Source organism: Saccoglossus kowalevskii, chromosome 5 (assembly GCF_978046115.1).
Source record: "Saccoglossus kowalevskii chromosome 5, keSacKowa6.1, whole genome shotgun sequence".
NCBI classification, from domain to species: domain Eukaryota; kingdom Metazoa; phylum Hemichordata; class Enteropneusta; family Harrimaniidae; genus Saccoglossus; species Saccoglossus kowalevskii.
Genome location: NC_140645.1, coordinates 24,978,220 through 24,993,616, shown reverse-complemented (window position 1 = coordinate 24,993,616; position 15,397 = coordinate 24,978,220). Strand labels below are relative to the sequence as shown.

General features: G+C 33.1%; 1 protein-coding gene across 3 annotated transcripts in view; it reads left to right on the top strand.

The window, feature by feature from the left end:
- LOC146745925 (alpha-N-acetylneuraminide alpha-2,8-sialyltransferase-like) overlaps nucleotides 1-15,014 on the top strand; it is a 68,074-nt gene extending 53,060 nt beyond the window's left edge. Inside the window, exons 2-12 of one of the 3 annotated variants that reach the window (XM_085499270.1) lie at nucleotides 2,352-2,500; nucleotides 3,641-3,700; nucleotides 4,422-4,478; nucleotides 5,224-5,292; nucleotides 5,652-5,720; nucleotides 5,892-5,960; nucleotides 6,116-6,184; nucleotides 6,357-6,425; nucleotides 6,582-6,647; nucleotides 7,113-7,643; nucleotides 12,576-15,014. In XM_085499270.1, the coding sequence (XP_085355396.1) occupies nucleotides 2,367-2,500; nucleotides 3,641-3,700; nucleotides 4,422-4,478; nucleotides 5,224-5,292; nucleotides 5,652-5,720; nucleotides 5,892-5,960; nucleotides 6,116-6,184; nucleotides 6,357-6,425; nucleotides 6,582-6,647; nucleotides 7,113-7,643; nucleotides 12,576-12,837 (1,455 nt within the window). In that variant the 5' untranslated portion in view covers nucleotides 2,352-2,366 and the 3' untranslated portion in view covers nucleotides 12,838-15,014. The remainder of the gene's footprint in view (nucleotides 1-2,351; nucleotides 2,501-3,640; nucleotides 3,701-4,421; nucleotides 4,479-5,223; nucleotides 5,293-5,651; nucleotides 5,721-5,891; nucleotides 5,961-6,115; nucleotides 6,185-6,356; nucleotides 6,426-6,581; nucleotides 6,648-7,112; nucleotides 7,644-12,575) is intronic. The other 2 variants (XM_085499271.1, XM_085499269.1) reach the window with 2 other exon arrangements.
- Nucleotides 15,015-15,397: the final 383 nt, after the last annotated feature.

The window sequence follows — 15,397 nt, the reverse complement described above, 5'->3', positions numbered from 1 at the left end:
AGTTTTAGTATGTGCTCTCTCGTGATCAGTACATCTTTCTTCTCTGTCATTTGTGTACGTTCTCAATATTTTCCCTGCTTTCCCTTGGATGAGACGTAAAACTGAAAACAAAATAAAAACATTACATACCCAACAGCTTAAGCGTCCAACTCATAACTTAACATTTACATAACATAAATATAACCATCTAAATATAGACGGATTCTGATGACAACGTACAGAGAATATGTTTGAACGCAAATACATTGGTTATGTAGTGCACAACCTCACCTTCATCATGTCTTCCGGTTCATTTACATAAAACTACCCAGGTTAATAAAGTATATGTAACAGAACATGTTATGACTTTTCCACATTGCCTGGGTGATTAACGCGGCCGTGAAAGTCGCGTATAAGTTTCATCTAACGAGGCTTGTCTTTCGCTGTGTGTTGCTATGGTTACTATAGCCCTATTACTACTACACTAACCGCGATAACAAGACAATTTAGTCGCAATTCCTTTTCTAGCGTAGTATATAGGTATATGCTCTTTTTATTCAGGTCTATTTCATTTAGTGTATATGTCGTGATTGCGATTACGTTCAAAAACCTGTCATTGTGACGGCTAAGATCGCTGCCCAGGTAAGCTGAGCATTCATCTCATACTAATAATAATCCCACTGACCAAAGCGTTTCAACCCACTTTATCCAGGTTACCCAAGGTAATCTCTAGTAAATACAGCCATATTATTTTGATTTCATTACCGTTTAACATTTATACCACGTGATTTCTCTACACGAAAGCCGTTGCGTGAATGTGACTCGTTGATAGAATTCTACAAACATACATACTGATAATACAAAGCGGGGTACTCATCACTACCCGGGCGATCGCTGGACGATCCCAGGCAAACCCATAGGTAACCACGGATACGGTATATATAGCACGAAGGGAAACAGGTTTCTATTTACATAACATTTTGCTTACCACTGCGCTAGTATGACGTAGACTGGATTATTTATCATTTGTTCAGATCTGCGCATGCACAATATACCGCCCATTCTCAGATGACGTAACACATATATTAACTTATGTGAAGGGAGGGGGTGGTTATCTGTCAAAAAAACCATGGTCAATAAACCTTCCTTCATGCCTATACGTTTATAGTATCATCTGCACTAATTATTCTCTCGCACTTGGCCACAAAGAAATTTGAATTTTGAATTTTGTGCAAACAAATATGGTATTTTAAATGCGTTTTATACATACTGCAGAATAATAGCGACAGAGTGAAAATATTCTGTCTTAATTTATTAACATCTCGGTCTGTCGCTTCCGCCATGTAACTGCCAGAATAAACCATTACCTGTGATCAGTGTCTATAACAACCAAAACTAAATTAAAGATACTTCAGAAAAACAAAATACGCTGTTGGTAATGAAGACACAAAGACATGAAATAGCTACAACACACTATCGAAATTAATTATACATTACAATTAATAACATTTTAAGCAACACACATCTTACTCAAACTAGTTCAAATAATGTGTGACCAAGTTAATCACATCCTGTAAAATATTTAACATTTTTAATGAAATCAATTAAATATGCAAATGTTATTATTTGATTTGTTAAAATGAACTTCCCAACAAGTCAAATTTATGTCGATTAACTTCTACACAGATTTACAAGTTATTCTAATACATAAGTATTTAATAACAAAATATCCTGCCAGATTGACAACCGCTGAGTTATATTGTAAACTCCTGTTAAACATGGAATATGAAAACATATATTTTTTCTAAATATTATTCGATATTCTAAATACGGTTTATCATAAACTAAAACTGTTGCGTTTACAGGTCACACGACAATATTCGCTTAAATAAAAAAATACTCTAATACGTATGTGAAATGATTATTATCGTACGTACTTAAACAACCAGCGCATGTGCGTATTTTATAGTAGTTTATTGTTTAATCAAACAAATACGCACACAAATAAAATAACCTAAAAATAGATAAAAAAACATACTATTTTCATTTCATTTTGTACATCGATTTTTTTTATTTTGTCCTAGTAAACATGAAATGTCACATATGTAAAAAATAAACTTATTACTATTCAGTGGGATTCCAATCAAATATGTTTTTTCCGATTCAACTTATTCTGACAAAAGGCAACATTTTAAGTGCACTATTTTTCTATAATTTCTATTTGTTGTACATAATAAACTTTATCAGGCCACAAATCAAGGTTATTGTAAATATTGTGACAGGAAAAATCTTTTAGTTACCCTTGTCTGAGCTTATTGTGTTAGGCTTGTGACATTGGGAACATTTATTTGTGAGATTTGTATTTACTTTAGTTCCAGAACCTGGCCATGAAATGCACACCAGTCACTATATTTGTAAACGTGTTATTGTGTGGATTAGCTGTATACGTGTTTTTGTTCACTAAGTGGAGTACAACGCTTAGCATTAGACCCGTTACTAGAGGGAGACAGTTCACATTTAGGTAGGTATATTGAATCTCATTGCATTCGAGGAAATGAAACTCTTGCTTTTAATACACAAAACGCACGCCGTGGTCTTAACATGTCGCCCGTGTGTTGACCGTACGATATTCGCCTGCAGATATACATTTGTTAATACAGTTACTAAACAATGATTGTCGTCCAATGTATTCAACATTCAGCGCACGGGTAGATATGCCAACCATATTGTCATACAAGATGGCATTTAACACAGCACGGTACATATGATAATATTACCTCGCTATAATAAATAAAAGTGTGTAAATAATTGCTGAAAATATAAATATAAGATATTCGTATAGGAACTTGTTTGGTGTATTTAATAATAATCATCGCCTGTCGAAATATACTGCGAGATTTTGCCAAAAATATGCAAAACACTAACGACCTTTTGCTAGTTTGGGTATTACCGCTATTACACTATAAAATACAAAACAAACAATAAAGACATATTTTGGATCCGGCTAAAGTAAAATAAGTGTCGTCCCTAGAAACAGCATTGTCATATTATAAATACAGTAGAAAAAATTAAAATCTCTAGTTCGTCCTTGTGTGCAGCAACTTTGGCGAAGCGTTTCTTTTTTTTAATGTTCTATTGTTTATGTATTACATAGATCAGCAGGGAACGAGTCTTACGTGTCTTGAATAACTAAAATTGAATAACTAAAATTTAAAATACAGAAAATAGTTATTCAGAGGGTCTAGATTTCAAAATTGTTCCGGGGCAGCAAGCCCCAGGACCCCTCTAGTAAGCACCTTCGGTGGGAGGACAGACTTGAAAATTTACTAGTGGAAACGCATTTTGATTAGTGATCTTGTTTCATTTTTGTTCGAAACAGAATGCGGAAATAAAACACATGGCTGGTGTTATACAACTGTTTTTTTCATTCGTCTATAATAATAGCAGATATCAATTGAAATGTCGCATATCAACTATTGCAGTATCCTATGTTGTCACGTGTGACTGTAGCATGTAATTTCACAGGCAAAAACGAACATAATTATATTCCGTAGAAGATTCCATATTATACCCCCTAGGATTACGTAATGTAATTGTTTTGTTTAGTGCAGGTGATGATCAGAATAGTATTAGATCTAATTAATCATGTATTTCTTTATAGTTTCACTACGGGGCATATGAACAATAATTCTGTTATCAACAATTGGCCAAAGATTTCTAAGTAAGTTTTGTTTTTCACATATTGCCACGTGTTATGTGGTCGTCAATGTACTTACTTCACCTCCCCTCACATACACTCACACACATGTAATATGCTGCATAAATCACATGGTAGCACAGGTTCTGTTGATTTGCCGAATAGTGGCGTTAAGGGAGTTCAACGCTATGTCAAAATGCCTATGATGGACATGACGCATATATTGTGAAAACAAATTATGACATTGAAAAGAAATTCAATAAAATGTATTTTTCCCAATTATATTTCATATTAGGATTTGTGTACATTTTAAAAATTGAATTTTTCTCTACGTATCAATTTCGAGTTATAATATGATCACACCATCTGTCTAGTTTGGGAAAGGTTGTTTTGTGCATATTTGCTAAAACAGGACATAGAAATATAAAACACGTGTTATACATGTCACGAGTAACAACTCTGATGTTTCCAAAAGCTCTTACCGAGTAATTGCTTTTTACTCGTCTATAGTGCTAGCAGATATCAATTTAAATATTGTATATCTACTATGGCAGTTTTATATATAACAGGTTATCACGTGTGGCTGTAGCATGTCATTTCACAAATAAAAACGAGAATAAATATATTTCATCACGGAGATTCCTTATTATAAAAACTATAATTACGTAATGTAATTGGTACTCTTAGTGTGGGGGAAAATCATTTGCATAATATGAGATCTAATTACTTGCGTATTTCTTTATAGCGTCAATACGGAACATACAGAGAAGAACAATTCTGGCATCAACAATTGGATATCTAAGTAAGTTTTGTTTTTATTTATTGTGTTTTTTGTGTGTGTTCGTCTATGCACGTACCTCTCGCCCTCAAACATGTAATATGTTGAAAATCTCGCATGGCAGCACTTGCCGAACGGCGACGTTAAGAGAGAGCAACCCATATAAGTCAAATATGTCTGTGATGAACTGAGTTTGAGTGCAAAGAATTGTGGGAAAGAACCTCCCTGCACATATATTGTGAAATTAAAATGTACTAAATGAAATGTATTTTCTCTAATATATTGTATATTACGATTCGTATACAAATTAGCATTCGCGTTTTCACCCCATCGTACACATTTTAAGATGCGAAGAAGAATTGTGTTTATGATCACACCATCTGTCTAGTTTGGAAAAGGTTGACTACTCTGTTTTATACATGTTCGACAAAACAGGGCATTAAAAATAAAACACTTGGCTGGTGTAATACAGGTTGTGACTAACAACTCCAATAATTTTTCCAAACGCTTCCGCCGAGTTGTTGCTTTTTACTCTTCTGTAGTACTAGCATATATCAATTTAAATGTGGTATATTGCACTATCATACAATGACATCACATGTTGTCACGTGTGATTGTAGCATGTCATTTCACAGCCGAAAACGAAAGTAATTTCCTAACGGAGGTTATGTTACGCCTCCTAGGATTACGTAATGTAATTGTTATGTCTATGCAGGGGAGTATTATTTGCATAGTATTAAGATCTAATTAGTTACGTATTTCCTTATAGTGTCACTACGAAGCATAACAAGAACTTGAAAAATAACAAGGATTCTAGCATCAACAATTCGATATCTAAGTAAGCTTTTTGTTTTCGTCTTAGTACTTTTTTCAACTCACGTGTAATTTTATTTGTTGCAAAAAATATAATTGTAGCACAGATTTTGTTGATTTTCCAAACAACGACGTTAAGGGAGTTTGACCTAAAAATATGTAATTACGATCTAATTAGTTACGTATTTCGTTATAGTGTCACTACGAGTCACTACGAAGCATAACAAGAAGCTGAAAAATAAGCTTTCTGTTTTCGTCCAAGTACTTTTCCCAACTCACATGTAATTTCATTTGTTGCAAAAAATATAATGGTAGCACAACATTAAGGGAGTTCGAACTACAAATATGTAATTGCGATCTAATTTGTTACGTATTTCTTTATAGTGTCACTACGAAGCATAACAAGAACTTGAAAAATAACAAGGATTCTAGCATCAACAATTCGATATCTAAGTAAGCTTTTTGTTTTCGTCTTAGTACTTTTTTCAACTCACGTGTAATTTTATTTGTTGCAAAAAATATAATTGTAGCACAGATTTTGTTGATTTTCCAAACAACGACGTTAAGGGAGTTCGAACTACAAATATGTAATTGCGATCTAATTAGTTACGTATTTCTTCATAGTGTCATTACGAAGCATGACAAGAACTTGAAAAATAACAAGGATTCTAGCATCAACAATTGGATATCTAAGTAAGCTTCTATTTTTTTCAACTCACGTGTAATTTCATTTGTTGCAAAAAATATAATTGTAGCACAGATTTTGTTGATTTTCCAAACAACGACGTTAAGGGAGTTCGACCTAAAATATGAAATTGTGATCTAATTAGTTATGTATTACTTTATAGTGTCACTACGAAGCATAACAAGAACTTGAAAAATAACAAGGATTCTAGCATCAACAATTGGATATCTAAGTAAGATTTTTGTTTTCGTTTTAGTACTTTTTTTCAACTCACGTGTAATTTCAATTGTTGCAAAAAATATAATGGTAGCACAGGTTTTGTTGATTTTCCAAATAACGACGTTAAGGGCGTTTGACCTAAAAATATGTAATTACGATCTAGTTAGTTACGTATTTCTTTATAGTGTCACTACGAAGCATAACAATAACTTGAACAATAACAAGGATTCTAGCATCAACAATTGGATATCTAAGTAAGCTTTTATTTTTTTCAACTCGCGTGTAATTTCATTTGTTGCAAAAAATATAATTGTAGCACAGATTTTGTTGATTTTCCAAACAACGACGTTAAGGGAGTTCCACCTAAAAATATGTAATTATGATCTCATTAGTTACGTATTTCTTTATAGTGTCACTACGAAACATAACAAGACCCTGAAAAAAAAAGACTCTAGCATCAACAATTGGATATCTAAGTAAGCTTTGTGTTTTCTCCACTCACGTGTAATTTCATTTGTTGCAATAAATATAATGGTAGCATTGGTATTTTTGATTTTCCAAACAACGACGTTAAGGGGGTTCGACCCAAAAATATGTCTGTGCCAATTATGTCGCTGAACATATGTGCAATGCACTATGGGAAAAATAACTTCCTTCGCATATATTGTGAAGAAATATCAAAGTGAAGTGTACTAAATAAAACGGAAATGTATATTAGGATTGGTAAACATTACAATATTCCATATTTCCATGGTTTTAAATATTATCACCCGTGTGTTGGTCGTACCGTAATCGTCTGTAGAGATATATTTATCAATAAAGTTAATACAAAATGATTTTTGGCATTTAATACAGTACGATGCTTATAGTAATATTACCTCGCTATATTTGTCCTTCATGTTAATTTAGAGAGACGAATACGTTCATTTATTTATTTTCAGGCAAAATATTACTGAGAGTTTTTCATCGAGAACCCTGATTAGAATTTTCCAGAAAGATATCCGAATTGAAGATATGGACTTGGACCAAAGTAATTGGACGTCTTTGAATAAATCGACATACTATTTACCACGACAGAAGAATTGTGCAGTCGTTGGCAACAGTGGAATTCTACGTAACAGCTCGTGCGGCAGAGACATTGACTCCAACGATTTTGTTTTCCGCTGTAATATTCCAGATGTAGATAATTATATTAAAGACGTTGGAAAACAAACAAATATAAACATTGTATTCCAGACTACTATACGTGACTTATACGCACTCTGCAAAAACGCCACAGTCCGTCAATCTATACTGGCAGAGAGATTACACGTTCTCAATAACTCAATACTATGGTATCCAGAAAGTTTTAGAAGTAAACAAGTTACCAACGAGACTGCAAAAGAAGCTCTGAACTGCATCAAAACAAAATTTAACCTTCAATTTCAGTTCGCTATTTCAGCTACCTATGATTTTACCGGAAAACTGAAGAGGTAAATGCTTTCAATAATATTCGAGCAGAATGGAATCTACACGACACTGACAACTTCATTAAAGCAATCAAAGAATAATGCCATATATGGAACAATAACGGGTACAATCTTCCAATAAACAGTAACAAACGTGTACACCAATGTAATCTAAAGAACACTAACGTGCACACAAATGTGATCTAGAGAACAATAACGTGCACACAAATGTGATCTAGAGAACAATAACGCGTACACCAGTGCAATATAGAGAACAATAACACGAACACCAATGCAATCTAGAGAACAATAACTTGTACACTAATGCAAACTAGAGAACAATAACGTGTACACTAATGCAATATAGAGAACAATAACGTGTACACTTATTCAATCTAGAGAACAATAACATGTACACTAATGTAATCTAGAGAACAATAATGTGTACACTAATGCAATCTATAGAACAAGAACGTGTACACTAATGTAATCTGGAGTCCAATAACATGTACAGTAATGCAATATAGAGAAAAATAACGTGTACACTAATGCAATCTATAGAACAATAACATGTACACTAATGCAATCTAGAGAACAATAACGTGTACACTAATGCAATCTAGAGAACAATAACGTGTACACTAATGCAATCTAGAGAACAATAACATGTACACTAATGCAATCTAGAGAACAATAAGGTGTACACTAATGCAATCTAGAGAACAATAACGTGTACACTAATGCAATCTAGAGAACAATAACATGTACACTAATGTAATCTAGAGAACAATAAGGTGTACACTAATGCGATATAAAGAATAATAACATGTACACTAATGCAATATAGAGAACAATAACATGTACACTAATGCAATATAGAGAACAATAACGTGTACACTAATGCAATCTAGAGAACAATAACGTATACACTAATATAATTTGGAGTCCAATAACATGTACATTAATGCAATCTAGAGAAAAATAACGTGTACACTAATGCAATCATAAGAACAATAACGTGTACACTAATGCGATCTAGAGAACAATAACGTGTACACGGATGTGATCTTTAGAACAATAACATGGACACAAATGTGATGTAGAGAACAATAATGTGTACACTAATGTAATCTGGAGAATAATGATATGTACACTAATTTGATCTAGAGTACAATAACGTGTACACTAATGTGATCTAGAGAACAATAACATAGATACCAATGCGATCTTGAGAACAATAATATGTTCGCTAATTTGATCTAGAGTTCAATAACGTGTAAACTAATGCGATCTAGAGAATACAAACGTGTACACGGATGTGATCTTTAGAACAATAACATGGACACCAATGTGATGTAGAGAACAATAATGTGTACACTAATGTAATCTGGAGAATAATGATATGTACACTAATTTGATCTAGAGTTCAATAACGTGTACACTAATGTGATCTAGAGAACAATAACATAGATACCAATGCGATCTTGAGAACAATAATATGTTCGCTAATTTGATCTAGAGTTCAATAACGTGTAAACTAATGCGATCTAGAGAATACAAACGTGTACACTAATGTGATCTTTAGAACAATAACATGGACACCAATGTGATGTACAGAACAATAACGTGTACACTTATGTTATCTTGAGAACAATATCATGGACACCAATACAATCTAGAGAACAATAATATGTACACTAATGTGATCAAGAGTACAATAACGTGTACACTAATGTGATCTAGAGAACAATAACGTGTACGCTAATATGATCTTGAGAACAATAATATGAACACCAATGCAATCTAGAGAACAATAATGTGTACAATAATGTAATCTAGAGAACAATAACATGTACACTAATGTGATCTAGAGAACAATAACGTTTACGCTAATGCGATCTAGAGAACAATAACATGTACACTAATGCAATCTAGAGAACAATAATGTGTACAATAATGTAATCTAGAGAACAATAACGTGTACACTAATGCGATCTAGAGAACAATAACGTGTACACTAATGCAATCTAGAGAACAATAACGTATACACTAATGTGATCTATAGAACAATAACGTGTACACTAATGTAATCTGAAGTCCAATAACATGTACACTAATGCAATCTAGAGAATAATAACATGTACACTAATTCAATCTATAGAACAATAACATGTACACTAATGCAATATAGAGAACAATAACGTGTACACTAATTCAATCTAGAGAACAATAACATGTACACTAATGCAATATAGAGAAAAATAACATGTACACTAATGCAATCTAGAGAAAAATAACGTGTACACTAATGCAATCTATAGAACAATAACGTGTACACTAATGTAATCTGGAGTCCAATAACAAGTATACTAATGCAATCTAGAGAAAAATAACGTGTACACCAATGCAATCTATAGAACAATAACATGTACACTAATGCAATAGAGAACAATAACGTGTACACTAATTCAATCTAGAGAACAATAACATGTACACTAATGCAATATAGAGAAAAATAACATGTACACTAATGCAATCTAGAGAAAAATAACGTGTACACTAATGCAATCTATAGAACAATAACATGTACACTAATGTAATCTAGAGAACAATAATGTGTACACTAATGCAATCTATAGAACAAGAACGTGTACACTAATGTAATCTGGAGTCCAATAACATGTACAGTAATGCAATATAGAGAAAAATAACGTGTACACTAATGCAATCTATAGAACAATAACATGTACACTAATGCAATCTAGAGAACAATAACGTGTACACTAATGCAATCTAGAGAACAATAACGTGTACACTAATGCAATCTAGAGAACAATAACATGTACACTAATGCAATCTAGAGAACAATAAGGTGTACACTAATGCAATCTAGAGAACAATAACGTGTACACTAATGCAATCTAGAGAACAATAACATGTACACTAATGTAATCTAGAGAACAATAAGGTGTACACTAATGCGATATAAAGAATAATAACATGTACACTAATGCAATATAGAGAACAATAACATGTACACTAATGCAATATAGAGAACAATAACGTGTACACTAATGCAATCTAGAGAACAATAACGTATACACTAATATAATTTGGAGTCCAATAACATGTACATTAATGCAATCTAGAGAAAAATAACGTGTACACTAATGCAATCATAAGAACAATAACGTGTACACTAATGCGATCTAGAGAACAATAACGTGTACACGGATGTGATCTTTAGAACAATAACATGGACACAAATGTGATGTAGAGAACAATAATGTGTACACTAATGTAATCTGGAGAATAATGATATGTACACTAATTTGATCTAGAGTACAATAACGTGTACACTAATGTGATCTAGAGAACAATAACATAGATACCAATGCGATCTTGAGAACAATAATATGTTCGCTAATTTGATCTAGAGTTCAATAACGTGTAAACTAATGCGATCTAGAGAATACAAACGTGTACACGGATGTGATCTTTAGAACAATAACATGGACACCAATGTGATGTAGAGAACAATAATGTGTACACTAATGTAATCTGGAGAATAATGATATGTACACTAATTTGATCTAGAGTTCAATAACGTGTACACTAATGTGATCTAGAGAACAATAACATAGATACCAATGCGATCTTGAGAACAATAATATGTTCGCTAATTTGATCTAGAGTTCAATAACGTGTAAACTAATGCGATCTAGAGAATACAAACGTGTACACTAATGTGATCTTTAGAACAATAACATGGACACCAATGTGATGTACAGAACAATAACGTGTACACTTATGTTATCTTGAGAACAATATCATGGACACCAATACAATCTAGAGAACAATAATATGTACACTAATGTGATCAAGAGTACAATAACGTGTACACTAATGTGATCTAGAGAACAATAACGTGTACGCTAATATGATCTTGAGAACAATAATATGAACACCAATGCAATCTAGAGAACAATAATGTGTACAATAATGTAATCTAGAGAACAATAACATGTACACTAATGTGATCTAGAGAACAATAACGTTTACGCTAATGCGATCTAGAGAACAATAACATGTACACTAATGCAATCTAGAGAACAATAATGTGTACAATAATGTAATCTAGAGAACAATAACGTGTACACTAATGCGATCTAGAGAACAATAACGTGTACACTAATGCAATCTAGAGAACAATAACGTATACACTAATGTGATCTATAGAACAATAACGTGTACACTAATGTAATCTGAAGTCCAATAACATGTACACTAATGCAATCTAGAGAATAATAACATGTACACTAATTCAATCTAGAGAATAATAACATGTACACTAATGCAATCTAGAGAACAATAACGTGTACACTAATGTAATCTGAAGTCCAATAACATGTACACTAATGCAATCTAGAGAATAATAACATGTACACTAATTCAATCTAGAGAACAATAACGTGTACACTAGTGCAATCTAGAGAACAATAACATGTACACTAATGCAATCGAGAGAAAACTAACGTGTACACTAATGCAATCTATAGACCAATAACATGTACAATAATGCAATCTAGAGAACTATAATGTGTGCGCTAATGTGATCTTGAGAACAATAACATGGACCCCAATGCAATCTACAGAACAATAATATGTACACTAATGTAATCAAAAGAACAATAACGTGTACACTAATATGATCTAGACAAAAATTACATTTACACTAATGTGATCTAGAGAACAATAACGTGTACACTAATGCAACATAGTGAACACTAACGTGCAACCCAATGAAATCAAAGAAACAACATTAGAAGTGGTGTGCATAGTAATTCTCTGTGTTAACGGTTCTCAACATTGTCGATTCTTATTTTTTTTTCATTTTGTTGATCGTTTGTAAAGTATTGTATATATGGCTTTAATTGTATTCAATTTCATTTTCAGGTTACTCAAGTTAAAGAAACCGACAACTGGTATGAGGGCCATTGTTGCTGCTCTCATTCTCTGTGAACATGTCAATGTTTATGGATTTTACCCATATGCTTTTGATCAGAATGGCAACAACCTACCTTATCATTACTACGGACCGTTCATCAGAGTAGATCGTCTCCACACATCGCACAATTACTCCGCCGAGTTCCAAACATTGCAAATGTTGCACAAAAGAAACGTCCTAAGACTAGTTACAGATGGCTGCAAAATTTGAACAATCGCGCTGTAAATATGTACAATATTTTCAAATTATTTTAAATGAGCTGTCATGCCAAGGTAAAGACTTTGGTAACTGCGCGATCTTGCAACTTTGATATCTACTTTTCTTCTGTTTTCTTCTCCATTCAACGACACACAAGCGTGTTTATTGCACGTAATTTTTATATTGTACACGCTAGATTGATTGTTTGTGGTATTGTAACTTTATTGATTTTTAATGATGTAACAATGTTCATTGTTCATAAGTCGTCTCATATGATTGGGTTTGATTATGGGTTTTCACTCTGTTACCAGTACAAGACATTTAATTCATCACTTGTAGCATGTGAGCTGTGATAACAACACTACATTTGATTGAGCACTCTGTCCCCACTGAGCAATTTCTGACTGATTGTCCGAGTATGGGGGCATTATCTATTATTAGAAAATAGAAACGTGCTATTGGTCGAAGTTCATAATTGATGTGGGAGGGGAAGTTGTTGTCGACATTCATAGTTGATTAAAGGGCTGTAACATTGCATGCATTCAATTTTAAAACTAGCAATAATACAATTGTATTGTTCAAAAATGATTTTCGATAGTGATAAATTGGTCTAAGTAATTGTGCACGCTCTACAGAGTCCGGTTCGAATATACCTGTGCGATTACTTAACAAAGTTATAGGTAACGTTATAAGTGTGAAGCAGTAGTTTGCCTCGTTCAATTTTCAAACCACGCTTTTACTGTTTATTGCTCGTTCCCAGTTAATAAACAACACTGAAACACACCAAGTTCGGGTTTTTTATGTACGCAGTGATAAAAACAATTAGTACGTGCCGCACAGTAAATATTTTTCGTATTTGACGAGTCGTCAAATATGAGGTCGTATTTTGTTGGCAGTATCTAATGGGCCGTAATTTGCATGCATGATAACATCTAGTATCCCACAAAATAAAGATCCAATTTGGTCGAAGGAAAGTATTTTCAATACAATTATGAGCAAAGGAAAGTATTTTCAGTACAAATCTTGGCGAAGGGAAGTATTTTCAAAACAATTATGGGCGAAGAAAAGAATTTTCAGTGCAAACATGGAAGAAAGAGAGTATTTTCAATACGACTATAGGCGATAGATTTTTATAGTTTTATCAGAAAAACTCTCCTTATATATAGTGAATATATTCACAGGAATTTTGTATTCATCATCGATAATTGTACATTCGCTTAAGGTCGTCACATTAAACAATTTTCTTCACCGAAGTAATATAGTTTCGCATTTTATAGTCAACACGTCACATTTAAAAACGCGTTTCCTCGCCCCTTTGCACTCCTTCCTTTTAATAGCGACCTTGTTGACCACGCTTAATTAGCCTTAGTGAATCACTACGTACAACAGCGACATAATTCAATTGAAATGTACCGAAATTTGACATTATTTAAAGCAGCATTGTGTGACAAAAACGATGAGTAAAATGACGATTGCCATTTATGAGGACAATAAATTGACGATAAGGTATTGGTCACGTGATATGAACTGACAAATTACGGGCAGTGGCTAAGGACGAGAAGTTATATTTAATTTGGTGAATGGTTTATTATTAAAATAGTCCAATTGTTTATGGATAGATCTCTCGATTTCCTAACAGTTTAACTTGAATAACGGCCCAGGTCATAGAAACCTAATGAACAAATAATGCGAATGCAAAAACGTAACTTTACTTTTCATGTTCATAAACCACGTCTAGACACAGAGACCGTAAGAGCTAAAATATACATGAGAATACAGCTAATCTGTTATATGAACACTTTTTGACTACGGGCAATTTGAAGGTATTTGAAGGTAAACATACTGATTAGAGCTGAGTTCACCGTGACCAGAGAGTATGATTGCTATACTAAATTCAACCATAAGATCTTCTGTCTATAACAAATACGTTCAAATATTCCGTTACCAACAAGCTGTACAAAATAAGCTAATCTATAATTTGTGAAATAATAACATCATTCAATAATCTTTATTTTGTTTCATCAGTGCAACTAATAACACACTAAAATAGTGATTTCAACAATTTCAACAATTTGAACAGAGAAACCTGTTCTTCACATTCCATGTAATTTTACTATAGTTATGGTATTAGTAATTTGGTTAAATGTAATTTGCATTTTCTAAATAAATAAGTGTAAATACAAAAGAAATCAATGACCACAACATTTTTGTTTGTGCCTCGACTCACCTCCATAACCACATAGAATTTTACCTTTTTCTTAATGGCAGTCAAAAAACTGGCCCACCTTGATTTTGGGGCATTCCATTTTGACTCTACATTACTACTAAGTCATGTTAGAGGGCATATCGGCCCGGCCTTTGTCTACAGTGCGGGAAGGATGCAAAAACAATATATTTCACAATATACGTGTCTTTGCTTTCTACGCATAGTTGTAAATGTATAATTCAAAACACTGACGTGCATATGAAACCGATGATTTCAATAAAGTTTGAAAAAAAAATCAGTCGTATTATGTCGGAGAAGCGTTGATGACATGGTCGATCTAATGTTGATCCTTAGTGTTTTGACACC